Source organism: Dromaius novaehollandiae, chromosome 5 (assembly GCF_036370855.1).
Source record: "Dromaius novaehollandiae isolate bDroNov1 chromosome 5, bDroNov1.hap1, whole genome shotgun sequence".
Lineage (NCBI taxonomy): Eukaryota > Metazoa > Chordata > Aves > Casuariiformes > Dromaiidae > Dromaius > Dromaius novaehollandiae.
The window spans coordinates 40,146,307-40,164,505 of NC_088102.1; the positions used below are offsets into that span (position 1 = coordinate 40,146,307).

An 18,199-nucleotide genomic window follows, 5' to 3' on the forward strand; every position below is an offset into this window, starting at 1 on the left:
GTTTTATTAACTTGCTTTCCTTAAGCATTTTGGGCGACAATAGGCACTGAAGTAAACATTCAGCTTACTATATAGTAGTTATTAGTCTAATACCACACATGTAGTTTGTTTCCATATTGGGTATTTTTGAGGAAAAATCTCAGATTAGGAACTGCATGTTTAAAATCTGTGTATTAAAATCTCTACATTTGTTGGCTATAAACAAAATAATGCAGTGATGTGGTTGGATGCATAATTTAGATATCATTATGTTCACAGTGGAAACGTTCTGAGGTAGAAAAGACTTTACAGCTGTTGTCAAAAGTTTTTATGCTTTTGAAAATCTTCATTATATGTATAGGCAACTACATGTGTTCCAATAATAAGAAATAACGGCTGTATAACTTCTGAAAATTTACAGCTTTTTAAATGTAACTTCCTGTTTCTAGGTTGGGTCTGGGCTATCTCGTCTGGGAACAGCAGCAACAATCAAAGGTGAGTGTGTGTGTGTGTGGTGTGTTTTTTTTTTTTTGTTTTTTTTTTTTGTTTTTGTTTTTTTTTGTGTGTGTTACCATTTAGGATTATCTTACAGTAGCATTTCAAATGAGTAATATTGTTTACTATGTTGCTTCCAAATAAGGTCTACCTTGTTTATCCTCAGAACTTTCTGAGGCAAGTGCAGCGTTTACTAACTGGAAGAAATTCTCGGAGTTGAGTAGACTTTTTCCTACAATTCCGAGTTCCATGCAACCAGTGACCTTTCTGGTATTGTATTTCAATGACTTGGTATTTCTAGTTACTCAGCATCTAGCAAATTTATTGTCCAGAACAGCCACTGCAAACATCTCTGAGAAGAAAAGATGAATTATTTGCAATATGGAAAGCTGCTATGTTGTAAACGTGAGCTGATGAAATGACTAGTAAGACAAAAGAAAATGAGGTTTGAATTCTTGTCACCTTCCTGATTTTTTCTTTATCTTTTGCATCTTCAGAAGTGCGTAGATAAAATCTGTTCTTCACTTTTATGGGCAGCTGTGCTAAAAGGAATATTCAAATATATTTATCTCTAAGAACAGTCTTTACTTCCATTAGGTTCTGTTTAATATAATTTTCTATTTCTTCATGAAAGATCTGTGTAATTGAACAAAAGTTGGCTTGTATTCAAAATGAAACAAATGGTGTAGACAATTCTTTATCTTTAAAAGATCAGAGAAATCTTGTGTTACTTATAACTATTCTTGTTCGACTCCAAATGAAGAAATAAAGGCAACAGTCTGTCTTGTCAGGTGAGAAATGTGCACTGTCTGTAGATACATGAGTTAATATTTTGAGCAATAATACTCTTCTTTCTTAAATTTTACAGGAGATACTGACACTGCAAAGACCTCTGATGATATCAGTTTAAGTCTTGGCCAGAGTTCTAGCCTATGTAAAGAAGGGAGTGAAGAACAAGGTAAAATTTCTTCTTGCTGAATATTAAACATGGTATTTTATTACCAAAGACCCTTTGTTTAAGATGCTGAATAAATCCATGCAATTTATTGATAGAATCTAGAAAGGGTATTTTGAAGCTCGCTCTCTTTTTTTCCTAATTACTGTTAAGTTCCCAGGATGCATAGATTGAATCCTTTGAGCTTTATTCTTTGCATGTTTCTTGTTCTAGCACTTTCTAGCAGGTAACAAGTATTTACTGTATACATGCCCCCGGGGTTGCTGCTGAAAGATAGCTAGCTTCTATGTCTATAGACTATAGTTCTCTGATACTAGAAGTGGCCTGGAATTCATGGAATTCAGTGTAGGCTAATATGCTTTACTTTCCTGTACAGCCAAAAGGGTGTTTTTTACATCAGGCATGCTTTCCTGCTTTTCCTGTAAATAAGCCTGCAGTGTTCTGTTTTTAGAGGTAGACTCTGTAGCTAGACTATGTAGAGTTTTCTAACATAAAGAGTTTTGCAGTTATGTTTCCTAATATGGAAGGAGGCAGCTACCTTGGGTTCTCTGCTTGTACATTTCTGTTTTTCTGTGCTTTGTGTTTTTAGTGTGTTTTTTTTTTTTCTTTTTAATTTCACATTTAGCTTTGTCATGGAAAAATCTGCTTCAACTATTGTAAAGCCATAGGGAAATCCTTTGTTTGCTGATTTAAAGCACCTTGTGGTGATTAACAGGAAGTTAACTCTGGGAATACTGTAGTTCGTTTTGGCTAATCTCAGCGCTGTTAGATTCCTTAAGTGTATTTGGAGTCATGGCTGCATGATTTAGTGCAGAAAGTATGTTTAAGATTTAGTGTTACAGGTAGCAGTGCTATGGTAATGGGCAGCAGGGTTCTACTTTTGGCAAAGTAATGGAACTGTTTGCCAAGTCTCTTAAGTTATGCATATACTAATACACTGTATAAAAACTTTAGCAATTGTAGGAACTCAATTTGGCCTCCAGACCTTCTATTTTTGGTGACAATACCAAAAAGAAAAATAACCTGACTCTCAATACTACCTTTTACAAGAAAAAGCTTGTGACAAGAAAAAGTTTGCGTTAATAATAACAATGATTCTGAGCAAGAACCAACAATAAATCCTTGTGATTTGCTTTAACAGCACTGGTTTTAGAAGTTAGGACATCAGTTTTGTTAGAGTAGTAAGTGTTTGTTTTTGCGAAGCTGGAATTCAGCACTGCTCAGAAGAATCTGTTAACTTCCCAGGCAGTCTAATTGTAGCCCTGATCAACCTGTGCCAGTGCCTGCAGGTCCTTGTTAACTGTGTGAGCTTATTTGCTGTCTGGTAGAACAGGTTGTTTTTTCTTTTGTACCTCAAATTTGATGTGATATTCTCTTATTTCCTCTAATCATTTTAAACTTTATGTGAGACAAACACTTGCATGCAGGAGACATGACAAAAGGTAGGGTTAGACTGCTTTGTATATAAACTTTGGAATACATAATATCATCTGACACATGTGAGCAAGAAAGAAGATTGAGGGTTTGTCACCATTTGTGTTTTTTATTAGCTGCTAGGTTAAATATATTGTTAACAGTTTCTTTAAGTTTCTTTGCTCAAATGCTAGAAAATCTCTTTTTAATGGTAATTAATGCATAGTACTTCCACATGGATTTATCACTTTATTTTCTGATATAAACAAGCAGTTGTAAAGCTAATTGTGTAACTTCAACACTTTAAGTATTTTCAATTGTATACTTAAACAGATTTGGCAACTGATCGGAAGCTTTTTCGTCTCGTGTCCAATGACTCATTTGTCTCCGTTCAACCCTCGTTATCCTCTGGACAGGATTTGCCAAGAGACAACAGTGACAAAGTGTGCCTCTCGAACAACCAGCTTGTGGACCAGTCTAAGTCTAGTGCGTGTGACACAGAAGTAGCTTCGCTTGTAACTTTGCATTCTCACTCCTATAGAAAGGATCACAGACCACGAGGTGTACCAAGGACTTCTAGCTCTGCTGTTGCTTTTCCAGATGCTTCGCTAAATGACTTCCCTCTGTATCAACAAAGACGAGGGCTGGATCCTGTCAGTGAGTTAGAAGCTTCCAAGCCCCCTGCTGGATCCAAAGAGTCCTTGGCCGAGAACTCTTGCATTTCAGGAGTTTCTCAACTAGATGACATTCTGAAAAGTAGCAGCCCCCAACCATTGGCCAAGAGTGGGAAGAGCAAATCCTTGAAAGCAGACAAAAGTGTGGACAGTCTGAGAAGCCTGAGTACTAGAAGTAGTGGATCAACAGAAAGCTATTGCAGTGGGACTGATCGTGACACTAACAGTACCATCAGTAGCTATAAAAGTGAACATACTAGCTCAACACATATAGAAAGTGTGTTGTCGGAGCATGAGGAGGAGTCTCCTAGAGAAGAAAAGGACAGCAAGAAAAAGGACTGTGGTGTTGACTCAGAGGATGACAATAGCTCTACTACTGACAAAAGGACTAGTAGTGAAAGGACTGCTGTTGAAGTGAGCACTAACAGTGGTGTTCAAGAGGCAAAGGGTTCTAACACATCTGATGAGATGCAGAGTGAGAAAGGTCTCAGTGCTTCTGCTTCTGAAGAGGCTAATAAGAACCCCCATGCCAATGAATTGACTACACAGACTGACAGGCCACCTGGGAAGGCTGCTGAACAACTGGATGAGCAGAGTGAGAAACTAGCTGTGTTAGTAGATTCAAGAACTTCTAAAGAAACAGGTGGAAAACAAAAAGAAGGAGATGTTCGACCAAAATCTTCTAGCTTAATACATCGAACAGCCTCTGCTCACAAATCCAGCCGGAGACGGACAGGAAAAAAGCGGGCTAGTAGTTTTGATTCAAGTCGGCACAGGGAATATGTTTCCTTCCGAGGCGTATCTGGTACTAAACCCCACAGTGCTGTGTTTTGTCATGATGAGGACTCCAGTGATCAAAGTGACTTGAGCAGGACATCAAGTATGCAGTCAGCTCATCAGTTCAGCAGTGATAGCTCTTCCAGCACCACCTCCCATTCATGCCAGTCACCTGAGGGGAAGTACAATGCTCTAAAGACCAAATACATTACTAAAGAACGTGGGGGCACAGATGCTGAAAATACTCACAAAACTCACTTAAGCTCTGAAGGAATTAGCAAAAAACGATCTACACGTCGGACTTCTAGCACAAACAGTGCCAAGAATCGTGCCAGAGTATTAAGCCTGGACAGTGGTACTGTGGCTTGCTTAAATGACCCAAATAGCTTAATGGCACCAGGTAACATAAAACAATTAACCACTTCAAAATCTGATTTGGAGGCCAAAGAGGGAGAGGTGCTAGATGAGCTATCTCTGTTGGGAAGGGCTTCACACTTAGAGTCAGTCACTCGTTCTAGGAATAGCTTACCAAGCCAGGCTACATTTCCTGAAGGAGAAGAACAAGAATCAGCAAGTGGAGGTAAGTAACTGAACTACCAAAAGTAATCTTGCCACATTTTGTTAATGAATCTGGTATGTGTGATTTAAGTTAAAAGTCAAAGTGAGTAGATGACTTCCTGTTTCTTTGTTCTTGCCCAGTAAAACTGACAAAGCATTTCCTTCGTCGTCTTCTGGAAGATCTAGAGAAATGGGAGTTGAATTCAAAGAAATATTATGAAATCTATAGGTAGTGGTGTTACGGATTTGTTACTGGCAGTCTTGGTTAACCAGAGCTGTATCTTACAATTACTAATTGTGATCAAATTGGACATACTCCACTGTACTGCTCAAAAATGTCAGATTATATGTTAACAATAAAATCAAGACTATTTTTGTTTAAAAGACTGTGCGGTTCAGAAAACTGAGAATATAGAAACGATTCTTTGCTGCGTCTTAGATGGTTTCTCTACCATGGCTTGAGATGGTACTAAAAAACTCCTACCATGCTGTCTTGAATTGTGCTGTTTCATGATAGTCTAGCTACTAAACCAAATTCTCCTAGGGATTTGATTTTGCTTAGCCTTGCCATTGTTAAAGTTGGCTGTACAATGTTGCTTACATTAGGATTTTTTTTTTGTCCTCATTATGAGAACTTACCAGACTTCCCGTGCCAGGGAGAAGAATGCAGCTTCCTTTTACTTTCTATAATAATTACTTTGCTTGGTATAACGTGAGGAATAAGCTTACTTGTGGTAGCTGATATTAATACTTGCTTCACTCCCTCAGTTTCCCTTGCCAGGTAGCGAGACTGACTGCCTTACCTGGAAAGCTCTTTCATGTCATGCAAGTTCAGTGGGTTTAAAGGATATTTTCAGAGCAGTATATGATTAGTAATCATTTCAGTGTGACTTTTGAGATTGTTTCTTGGAGGGAACACATACCTGTGAATCTGGATCTTGTTAGCTGAAGGGCACAAACAGTCTATAAAATTGCATCTTCTATGAAGAGACAGATATTTTGAAGAACCTGTAGCCAGTTTACTGACCTTGTTACAGTATTTAGACTGCCTAAACAAAGTATTTTGACTGTCCTGTCGTAGAAGAAGAGTCTTCAAGTCAAAGTGAAGTGAGAAATGACTGATGGTTCTTTTCTGACACTGGTTTAAGGGCAAACTTTAAAAATTAATATGATTACTTTCTGGGAAAAATAATTATAAACATGATACTGTGAAGCTCTGCTGTCTATTGATTACTGCTCAAATTTGACTGGTTTATGACTAGCTCTATCCTCTTCAGGTGCTTTCACTATTAAAGGAAAAAAAAGTAATCTGCATATGGGATTTTTCTGTCTTTGTTATTTCTAGGGGTTATGCAGTAATTTTAATGAAAGAATCCAGATTGCTCTTTCAGGACTAACTTTGCAAGCTGAACATTTGAAATGTAATTGTGCATTCTTAAAATGATATCTCTTTGACATTATATCTACTGGGAGCAAATTTGATTAATAAAAGCGCTTCTTTATATACTTGCTGTTTGACTCTACACTTGCCATAGTAGCACAAAGTTTAATTTCATTTTAGTTTTTGTTATTATAGCTTAAAACTGTTTAGCATCTTTTCTGATACGCAAAGGAGATTAATATACCTTATTTTACTGAATGTGTCAAACTTTATTTGCTCACCAGTTGTCAATAGTCTGAAAGAATTAGCATATGACTAATCAATGTATATTACCAAATATTCTAATTAAACAAAAAAAGAGGGAGAGAGTGATACAGTAGAGGAAAACAGACACACCTTTGTATTTATATCTTAATGATATCAAATCTGTGGCAGCTTAACCAGGGAAGTCTTGCTGTTCTCATCACACTGTTCTCTTAAGTCTCCCCTTTAAACTCTCTTCTTCAGATAAGCGTCGTTTTGAAGTTGTTAGTATGTTTTATATATGGAAAGCAACCGAATGGTTCTTACCTATGAGTTTCAAACTGTATTTAAGAAGCCACCTGAGTTCAGGTTATCCAGACCTGAAGATATTGAATGATTAATAACACTTGCTATAGCTTGTTTCCTATTACTGGTGAGATAAGAAACTTTTCATTCATTATTGCAAGAAATGAATGTCATTCTGCCTTTCTCAAAGGAAAAGAAAGATACCACATACTTTTGTCTCCTGAGTCATTGCTTGATATTTGTGCACTCATGTCTAGCATCAAGCCACTATTTGAATTTCTGTTCCTCTCTATCTAAATAATTCCTTCCTGTTGTCCTTTTTTAAAAAAACAAAGACTACTAGAAACCAAATTGAATTACTTACGAGTTTTTTAATGGCTGTACTCTAATTGTTGCTTTCTTCTCCAGTTCTAACTGCAATACTATTAATCAGAGAATTTTTTTTTAACTTCTTAGAATCTGCTAAGTTACTTTTAAAGCCAGCATTTCCCCCTATTGAGTTGTCTTCACCCTTGGGAGTGTTTTTAAAGCCTTACATATGTGTAGCGTAATTTCTGTACATGTGTATGATGTATATTTATTTGCATGTACAAATTGAGTTTTTTCTTTTTTATGTAGCAGATGAATTGCAGAATAAACTTGATGCAGATTTTCGTAAGATGAGAGGATATAGGTTGGATGAGAATCCCAGAGGTCATCTGGTCCAACCTGTTGCTCGTAGCATTGTTCTATAATTTTTATAAAACATTTTTTCAATTTCTATGGATTGCATATGTTAGCTCTCTGAAATAATGAATTATTCTCAGATGCCCACTGGATAATCAGTACATTGATCTCAGTACCCCTGCTTTTTCAGTCAGCAGCTACAGTTTCCTAATTTTCAAATATGATTCAGCTTGATAATTGTGATCTTATTTTATATTTGGGTCTTTAGGAAAGTAACTAAACAGTACATTCTTACTTGCTCATATAACTATTAAAATGTGTTTAATAATGGTTATGGCCTCTAATTTTTTACTAAGCAGGAGGATATACAAATTTATACATTATCTTACTTAAGCAGATATAACTTAGCAGTTTTGTTTTTATGTTGTTATGCCAGGAAATAGTGAATGACTCATTTTTTTACAAGGTAATGTGTATTTGAATAGAAATTGGAATTTATTAGAGTGTAGACAGACAGGACTTGACAAACAGCACTTGAAAAATTCGTTGGTAAATACATTAAATGTGGTAGATGTATAACAAATCAATGGAAGATGTCTTACAATAGTTAGTGGATTTTCTTAAACAAAGAAAGTACTAAGAGTAGTTTGTGGTGGCCATGGGTTGGATTTCTGAAGATGTTTAGATTCCTGAAAGTTTGGGTAGGTGTCTAGCAATACTTTGAAAATATCACGAAGATTCTCCTGTGCCTGGTTTCTTTCAAATGTGTGCTATTTCTAGATCTTAATTTGTAAAGATTTAAAGAACCAACTTAATGCATCATATGACACAGTGATGTTCTGTAAAACTAGAGCTGAGCTCAAAAGTTGTGTTCTCCCCCAATTCTATATTAATTATAAAAGATGCACCCTTTAACTTTTTTGCTCTCTTTTACAGCTTGCTATAACTTCAGATTTTAACAATTTATATTTTTTTAGATACTTGAATTACACATTATTCTGGAAAATAAAATTGCATGTAATACTATTTTTCCTTTTGTGCCTTGTATATGTATAATACTGAAGTAACAGCTTACCCGTTCTCCTGTATTTTGTGGTTTACAGTGCATCTGTACAGGTGGACAAAACAGACTTCTGTGAATTTGGATTAGAATCTTGCCTGTCCTATGACATATGGAAACCTGTTCATCTTTTCAGTCCGAGTGTATTTGTGTGTGTGTCTGTGTGTGGGAATATATATATATATATATATATATATATATATATATATATATATATATATATATATATATATATATATATATATATATATATGCTTAGTGTATCTGTATGTACTCATTAGACGATACTCGTCTCTAAAGCCAAGAACAGGAGTTAGGAATTCTCTGCTGTGTAGCAATTGATCATGTCAGCAGTTACCAATATATCACTTTTTTCCTACTATGCATATGTTACATAGTTTTAGCAGTCTGTGATGGTTACTTATTTTGCCTGTATTGTAGAGCTCTTCCGTGCTTCTGGCAGCTTTAGGTTCATGTGTTTTCTGTGTGTGGAATTAATACAGTTCCACAAGATGGGGTTTCTGATCTGTTCTTTGTGAATCTAATTATCCACACTCAAACTGCTAAACCAGTTTTGCATAGTAAGTCAAACTCTGAATTTAGAAATGGTAGAAACCATAAAATGTGCAACTTCAATGTAATCTAGTTGCGTGTATGCAAGCTGTCTGTATTCATGTGTCCGAGACCCCTGCCATAACTGGACTGAATTAAGCAGATTAGCCAGTAGAAAGGACTGTTTTGCCTTTGAGGTTCTTTATTGGAACCTAAAAACTGTGTTTCATTCCTGGTTCTCTGAAGTCTTGATTCAAGATGTCTACCAGCAGTGTGCCAAATGGTACTCAGCATTTGACTCAAGACTGAAACAGAAATTTGAATCTTAACCCTTCCCAGTATTTTACTTTGGAAGCTTTATGTTCTTGTGTCACTGCTTCTTTGTGTAATGAAGTAAAAGTCGAGTTTACAGATGCACCTTTTTTTTTTTTTTTTTTTTTTTTTTTTTTTTTTTTTGATCTTTTGTTGTTTACATCTTCAAGGATTGAATGGCTACATCTCAACTCTACTGAGACAATGTTAGCAGTAATGTATAAGGCAGAAATAGAATTCTGCAGTTTTGGAATTTAACACTGAAATAACACTTAGAATGAGTTTTGTATCTAATAAACCATTAATCACTATTTAATAAAACAAAATGCAGTTTAAGTATAGCATTTTGTGTGGGGACTCTGTCCTGCTTGCTGCTGCTTTTTGTAAAGGGATTTGCATTACATAGCTTGTGACTGAAATAATTGTCATATTTCCTGGTCTTTTGTGGTTCCATAAAGAAACTGTAGTAAAATCTGTAGGAACTGGTTTAAAAAGAAAAAAAAAAAAAAAAAAAAAGCCAGGTTTTGCCCAACTCTCAGCAGTGAGTGCCAAGAGTCAAGAATGGGTGTAGTTGCTTGCCAAAAGCCCTGAGTAGTACTGGTAAGAGAATTCCTTTAACTTGATAGAAACATACTCCTTTAGAGTAACAAACAAAGAATAGTAGGTATTCTGCCTAAAATGCTACAGGGCTGTGTGATAGAAATTCAGGATACTAAACAAAAAATGCATGCCACAACATTACTCCATGTGCTAAGGGGAAGCTGAAAATTAAGTGAAAAACACTTCATCTGTTGGGGTGTGTGTGTGTGTGTTCTTTCCCCCCCCCCCGGGGATGTCATTTATAAAATTTGACTGAAATCAAATACTATCAAGGTCCCCAAAGAAGCAATTCTTTTAAAATGCCTTTAATCACTATGAAAGTGAGATATGTCTTAGGCTGGCAGTGTTCGTGCAACTTTTCTTGCAAGTGTGGGGTTTTTGTTTGTTTGTTTTTACTTGATTTGGAAAGAACACTTGAATTTTGTTGACAAATAGCATATATTGTTGATAAACTTCTAGATTATTTGTCTCAAATGAGTCGCATAAGATTTTTTTCACACTTGGTGTAAACCAAGCTGCACCTACAGTTAATTTCTGCATCTACAGTCACTTCTTTCATGCCTCTTTGTAGATGTACCTGGATTTATTGTTATGCATGCAGCCAAGAATAGTTCCTGAGAGCGCCCTGTGCTTTAATGGAAGTGTTGAACATTGCTGCCAAATGTAGCTACAGGATGCAATTGCAGGATATACAGAAGTTGTCAAACAATTAACACTTGACGTTATAGTTAATAGAAGCCCAATCAAAACAAACATTATTTTCTATGTATGATATTAACATTGAACACCTTTTATGATGGAAAGGCCATATGTTCTAAAGACTTAGTCTTTTTTTCCCTTAAGATGAATGAATCAAAGTACAAAATCGGTGTGAAATGTTTCATTAATCTTAATGTAAGATATGAACATTGTCTGCTACGTGAATATATTACTGGCTATTGATTCCTACATTCCTGGATAAAGTGATTCCTGGATGTAGGGACTGTATTGGGCAGGAGATCAGAGTAGATGATCATATTTAAGTTGACTCTGAAGTCTATCAACGTTACAGTCAAGAAGGCTATATAGGTAACACTTGCTGTTTCTAATAGTGAAATAATGCAACTGAAAAGTTAAAGTAGTAGAATAACTGAGGTTCATAATTATCTTTGGTATTAATAGAGAAACTTGTCTATCAGATTTCAAGCTAGCCTATAAAAATGTTTGATTTGATATTCAAAACAGATGGTTTCTCATGGTCATAGCTATTCCCTGCTTGAAAATGTTTTCCTTAACAGATTGTTGTAGCAACTGTGGTTTAATGTAATTGTAAATATTCCTCCAGTCTCTTCTTGAACTTGTTTTTTCATGCATCAACCACAACAGTGGAGTCTTGGGCTTTACTCCCCATGTTTCTTTTCTAATTTTCTTCTGTGTGACTAGCTTTTCTTTCTAAACTGTGTACTGTTTTCCTCTGCCCTGTTTTCCAGCAAAAGTTGGTATCTTAAGGAGATGTCTCTCTGCTTTGCAGTGCTTTCCCCTTTGCTCCAATGTTTTCTCAATCTCTCCATTTTTAGCTTTCTTCAGAAATTGTTACTAGGTATATTTATTAAATGTACACAACAAGTTATTGCTATAAGCCAATACTTTATTGGGAAGAATAAGAAATCTCTACAATCATAGGTTATATACTGATTTATAATTCATGGTGATCTAATAACTGTATATTGAAGATATGGACGGAACTGCTTGTTTCTTTCTGCTCAGAAAGCTTCTGCAGTGGCTTAAATGGAACATCTTACAAGTATGATTTTTTTAAAATAGAGTTTTAAGGCATGTGAGAATCCACACAGATGATAAACTTACAAATGCTTCAAGTATGAGAAGAGGGTTGTTAACCTATAAATACATGTGTATAGGAAACTAAGCTTCATTAATTCTGACAGTCACTGAATGTTTTATTTTTACATATCTCCATCACTGCTGAAGAAAGTATGGGTTTTCTCAGATTTCCAGCCCAGAGGAGACCAGATGTAGGTGCCTGATCAAGAAGTGCGAATATTCAGTTATTTGGTTTGGCAAAAATGTGTTCAGTGTTAGACAGATTTCATTGCTTTTGTGGATGCATGAGCCATATGCCATTTATTTCAGATCTTGCTGAGAATTTGTGGGACTGGTCGTTACAAGGAGTTGAAAAAAGTCAGATAAGAATTCCCATTTGATTCAGAAATAGAATATCCAAAGGTCATTCATTCAGGTTTCATGCAGAAGTTTAACTATGTTTAATCTGAATAATGTTCAGAATGACCTAGACTTCAAGTAATGTGACGTCTTCTTTCCTGAGAAGACTGTGTGTGTGTGTATGGGGGGGGGGGGCGGGTAATTGCACTCTCATTTTGTGTGTGTGTGTGTGTGTGTGTGTTTTCTGTGAAAAGTCTGCAATGTTTTGTCCTTAGATTTCTGGCTTTTTGCATTAATACTGCATCTGTCTTACCCCCATACTGTATCTTCACAAGAATCTTCTAACTGGGGAAGAGTTTATCTATATTTCAGAATATTTTCAGAATTTTCAGAATAATTTCACTGTGTTCGGCATGTTTTGCTTAGCGAAAGTTAAATGGGCCCTGTTAATGCAGTACAACTTAGAAAATCTGCTTTTTCATCTCATACTTCAATTTCAGTTTTCAAGTTTGTGTTGAAAACAGTGATACATAATGTGTGATGCCATTGTAAATGTCTGTTTTGGCTATTAAGTGTGACTGTGCTTCTATGAAAGAAAACACTTGCATTTTATATTTCTTAAAGCTTTTTGTATTATATATTGCAGTGTATGACTTAGTCTTCAGGTCTGCCTCAAACTTTGAGGAACTGTAGAGGTTTTCATCAAAAACACTTGTGTATGTGTTAAAGAATGAAGTTTCAGAAAGCTATAGCCTACAGGCAGAGTTCAGTCTGTGTTCTGGTCTTTCCAGCTGTCCGATAGAAGGATGTGAATCACAATTATTGTTGAACTTTCTCTGGACTAAGTTTTAGTCCTTTTATTGGGAAAGTATCATCACAAATGCATAATGATGAAATGATAGCCTCGTGACCTTCTGGATGCTAGTTTGGCCTTCTTCCAAGCAGAAGTATAATGAAATAAAAAGGGAAAAAAAAAGGGATTTTTAACTGATCCATGTCTGTATACATAGTTGCACTAACCAATAGAAAACTTGGAACAGAATTTTTTCTTCTGATATGGTAGTTTAAATTTTTGGTTGGGATTTGTTACTTAGAGTAACTTGCATCTAGTTTCATAGACGTGATAAATTTCCCCAAGAATTAGTTTAATTAAATTGGAAGCTGTTCACACTCCAAGCCCTAGTAACTAGTATGGAAGCTTAAGTGATCACTTGTTTAACTTCATCTGTGGATAAAACCTGAGTACGGATTCATTCATAGCTTTGGACTTTGTTTTGATAAGGGGGGGGGTGGGGGGAAGAAAAACAAAGCAGCAACAGAACTGTTTCCAGAGAAGGCAGGAATAAAATATGGCCAAGTTTTAAAGGGGAAGAAGTAGTAGAGAGTTAAATAGAATAAGTCTACCTTGTCCCATGTTGTCACTTTTTTCTCTTTCTTTCTTTCTTTCTTTCTAGGGGTTTGGGGAGGGAGATGAGAGCTATCCCTCTGAGAACAGTGACAGTTTCATGGCTAAAGATTCTGGGTGAGGGAATTGCCAAGCAGTTGCAGAGGACCGTATGGTGTTACAAGCCCATTATCCTTTATTTTTCCTTCTAATAGTTGGGAATGGGTGTCTGAGGGTTAAGTTTGTCACAAAGTTGTCATTAGGCCTCTACCTGATATATTATATTAATCTCTGTGAATGAGGTTTGTATTTCTAGTGTATGTGCTTTATGAACTTCAAATACCCATTTCTTTTTTTTTCCTCTTCTCAAGAACAGATAATAGAGGGGTCTCAATTACATATGAAAGTTGAAGTGCAGAAGTAATTCATACTTAAATCTCTTAATACTAGTGAAATGCAGTGTTTAAACATAAATCAGAATAAAACAGAAAAATCAGAACACAAAGAAAAAAACATCGCTTTATGACATAAAAGGCTTACCTTGCTTAGCTGGTTTAGTTTAAAAAGCAAGCAGGAACTGTCAGGGTACAACTTATGTTATTTGTCCCTATTGGATCTAAATTTTCTATGGGAGTACAGGTGTTGGATCTTCCATTTCTGGAATCTAGAGTAAATGGTTGTAAACAGCAGCATTGGGTAAGTGTGAATGATACCAAGTCTAGAGATTTATTTAAAAGAAAGAAAATCCTATTGAGATACTCTTAACTTTATTTTTTTAAACTTATTTTTTATCATATTTTGTAAATGTAAAAAGAAGCTTACATATGTAAAAGCTATTTCCCTAGCTGTAATTAGCCGTAAAAGCTAATTTCCCTAAATTGCTTTTAGAGCATGATAAAGGTTGTTTTAGGAGCTGTGCCTTGTATCGCACTTGTGAACCAAAGTTAGGTGTACTGCTGAGGAGTTACTGTTAAATCCTTCTCATTAAAGACATGTAGAAACACAAACAATACCTTTAAAATTGCTTGGGTTTCCATACTGGCATAACTCTTTTAAAATCTGTATGTTCTTTAGAATGAATGAGTAGGTTGTTTGGATTTCTTTTCCTTTTTCTACCCCTCAGTTTTGTGACTTTCCATACCGGTATATATGTGGCCTTTCAAACAAACCGTAATCCTTTCTGCTCAGCTGGCTTTTTTGACTTTCTCAATCATGGTTTCAGCATGTAGCTTCTTTAGAGGTTGCATAATGTTTGCAGACTTGGAGCTATCGGGGCTGAAAAGTTTTGTGGTCTTTTCAGAAGAACTAATAGACTGAGTTAGTAGTCCTGAATGTCACCTTCTGCATTCAGGAGGAAAGCACGTAGAAGATGTGTATTGAACAAAAGTTTTAAAGGCACCCTACCCCCCGCAGGTTATGTGGAAAACTTTATTTAAAAAAAAAAAAAAAGATAAGATTAAAGTTGAATAATAAAAAGCTAGGAAATGCCAGAATTGTTTCCCTGGATAGTTTGAATTCAGTCCTGAAGTGCATATGAATTTTGATTTGAAATATTTTTCTTTTTCTGGGAAAAAAATCTTCAAACGTGACTGAATTAAGGATGTCTGTTATAAACTTTGACATTTTGGTAATGAAATGCTTGTAACCTTTATATTGGTCTTAATGTAATCTTTTCATGTAGCTTCCTAGATTTTAAAGAAAATTACAGATTGAAGTTTCATTATACAGTATTCACTTGATAACCTATGGGTAGAATTAGACTCTAGCTTGTCCAATGTGGTCTTTATTGCTTACGCTGTGGGAAGCATACATAGCAGTAGTAGGTTGTCATTCCCTATAGACCAGTGTTAGAGCCAGGTGATGTTCTTTGCTAGTAATTTTTGCAAGCTTAAATGACAAGAATTTTGTAACTTGGGAAATGTGCTTAAGTCAACATGGACTATTCTGACTGTGATCCTTTTGCTCCTCTATAAAAAGTTTTGTTCCCTCAGGGTTTCTCTCTTCCTTTTGGCTTGACACAGTCCTTAGTTTTCTCACTCTAGGCTTCTTGTCTACCAAGGTGTGATTTCCACCCCTCCCTCCACCCTCAAGATTTTGTTCTTATTCTTGCTCTGGCTTCGGTGAAACTTTTCCCTCCTCCTCCACTTGCCTGCCAAGACCTGTTTTCCTTCTCTTTGTGACCCATCCATTTGAGCTTGCTGGTCCTCTGCTTTTGAAGTGGATAGTAACCTCCTTGGCTCAGAGAAGACTCTTTGGGAGCATAGGCACACCACGAAGCAGTCCAGATCTGAAGTTGCAGAGAAGGTCCTGTTTAGACTCAGGTTGGGAGCACAGGGGGAATTTGACTGTAAAGAGTCTAAGGTGACTCCCCTGAGTATATACAAGCTGATTTTTACAGTGTCACTTTACAAATGGACACAACCTGCTGTATTTTTTTTTTTTCTTTTTAGGGGCGGGCGGGTTGAAATAATAAGAGAAAAGCCTTAAAGAGAAGTTATTCTCTTGCTTAATCTCAATCTGGTGCTCCAAATGAGTGTCGCTAGCATAAAAATAAGCACCCTATTAAGCACTAACGCTATTTTTGTCAAATTTGTGCCTTGAAGAGATGCAATGTAATAAACTTCAACCCTACCACTTCAGCAGAATTGTAAAATTGAGAGCAGATTTTTATGGGGAGAAGTGGCAAACAACCTTACTAGGTTGTCCTGAATCTTTCCCTTATCTGTTAAATGAGAGAAATGGAGAGATCAGTCTGTCTTTTCCTGCCTGGTGTAAAAGGAAGAGTTTTGGGATATCTAACTCTTTTTTGCAACTTGGCTTTTTGGATCTGGGAAAAACAAAGTGGGCTGTATATTCAAAGCAAAATCTCCATCTTTACTAACAATTGTTCTTTGTAGTCTTATCTGAGGCAGGTTACTTGAGTAGTCAGTGCATAAGCTACTTTCTTGTTGCAAGTCAAGTTCATTAACTTGGGGAGGGACAGGGGGAAGAAAGGAGTCTTAAGTTACTGTGTACATAACTAGGATGGGTTCTTATTTGACCTAAAGTCTGTCTTGATGCAGCAGCACAAGCCAGCGAGGAGACTGTCACATTTCGCCGTGAACGCAGCACATTTAGGCGTCAGGCAGTACGACGCCGGCACAATGCAGGGAGTAACCCTACCCCTCCTACATTGCTCATCGGATCACCCCTCAGGTAGGGTATCTAAATGTTCCACCATCTTTAGCATGCATGCAGCAGACCACTTCCCCCCACACCCACCAGTGTTGCCAGAAAAGCACTTTTTTCTTCCCTTCCCACCATAACTTCCTTGAGCTGTCACTGCATGTCACTGTGGGCTTGTTGAATTGTGCATGTATATGTGGCACTATTTTGAAAATGAACAGGATAGCTGATCTCTAACATGTTACAGTTGGTTTCAGATTGATAACAAAATGAACTAATGCTAACAAACTTAGACTCTGTTTTCTCAGTTTTAACAAATACTTTAGAAGTTCTTACTTTCCAGCAAGAAGGTCCCAGGAAAATACTGTTGTTCATTATTCCTCATTTTGTTTTTCTCTTTCCCCTAGGACAGTAAGCGTTAGGGACTAGTAACATAATCACCTCTCAACTCTGTAGATGTTGAGAGATGAGCATTATAACAAAATGGCAGACCATTATAATGAGCTATATCATACCTGGAAAGCTCCAAATCTAAAGTACAAGTAAAGCGTTGTATAAACAGCCTGCAACTTTTTCCAGCAGAAAAGAAATAATGAACTAATATAGTGACATTTTTTTTAAAAAAAGAAAGATATTGTTCAATATTAAATCTAATTGTGTAGCACTCTGCATGCCTCAGCAGTGTATACAATACGCACATATCCCAGGGCTCCTTAAGCTTCACTGGTTCACTTGGTAACAATATCGAGCCTAGTGATATGTTGCAGACAGCAGCATTCTGTGTTCAGTCTGTCAGCCTGAGCAGTAGAAGCAGCAACCACAGTAACGTAAAAAAAAAAATCTTTCAGTCCCGTGGTTGCCTATAGTGTTGGAGAATGTCGCAAGCAGAATATTGCCCTTAGTCAAAGGAGCACTCCCACATCCATATCCAAGTAACTTTTCCTCTGGTTACATGATAAATATGCGCAAATAAGAATATACACCATATATTCTTAATCATCATCCTTCTTATGTTAAGCTAGCTCTTAATAACAGGAGCATTCTGGTTTTGCTTTTTGGCAATATTTGTGCCTTTTTTTAAATGGAGAAAGCCATAGAAATTTGAGCAAATGAATTCAGGAATCCTGCTGTAACAAAACAAAATACTTCAAAATACAAAAATAGAGGATGGAGAGGAGTTTTGTTGCCTGTGTGGTATCACCGAAATAATCAGGGACTGAATTTCTACATTGTCCTTGGGCAGGAGGATTGCAAGAATGGTACCTAAGATCTATCAGATCAGGGATTGACTTTGGCCACATCATGGACTGAAATTAGTAAGATGTATTTTTATTGGTTAGTGCAGTATTTGGTAGTAATAAATCAATTCATTTCAGATAAATCTCCTTTAAACTTCTGATCTTGCTTAAACATTTTAAGTTAGTGAATTACTTCATAGTAAGGGATGTTGCAATAACTTTTGCATTCTCATCAATTTTCTCTCTCTCTCTCTCTCTCTCTCTCTCTCTCTCTCAATAGT

General features: G+C 36.3%; 1 protein-coding gene across 5 annotated transcripts in view; it reads left to right on the top strand.

The window, feature by feature from the left end:
* PCNX1 (pecanex 1) overlaps positions 1-18,199 on the top strand; it is a 91,833-nt gene that overhangs the window by 16,229 nt on the left and 57,405 nt on the right. For 3 of the 5 annotated variants that reach the window (XM_064512526.1, XM_064512528.1, XM_064512531.1), the window contains exons 4-7: positions 429-474; positions 1,343-1,432; positions 3,176-4,873; positions 16,578-16,710. In XM_064512526.1, the coding sequence (XP_064368596.1) occupies positions 429-474; positions 1,343-1,432; positions 3,176-4,873; positions 16,578-16,710 (1,967 nt within the window). The remainder of the gene's footprint in view (positions 1-428; positions 475-1,342; positions 1,433-3,175; positions 4,874-16,577; positions 16,711-18,199) is intronic. The other 2 variants (XM_064512527.1, XM_064512530.1) reach the window with 2 other exon arrangements.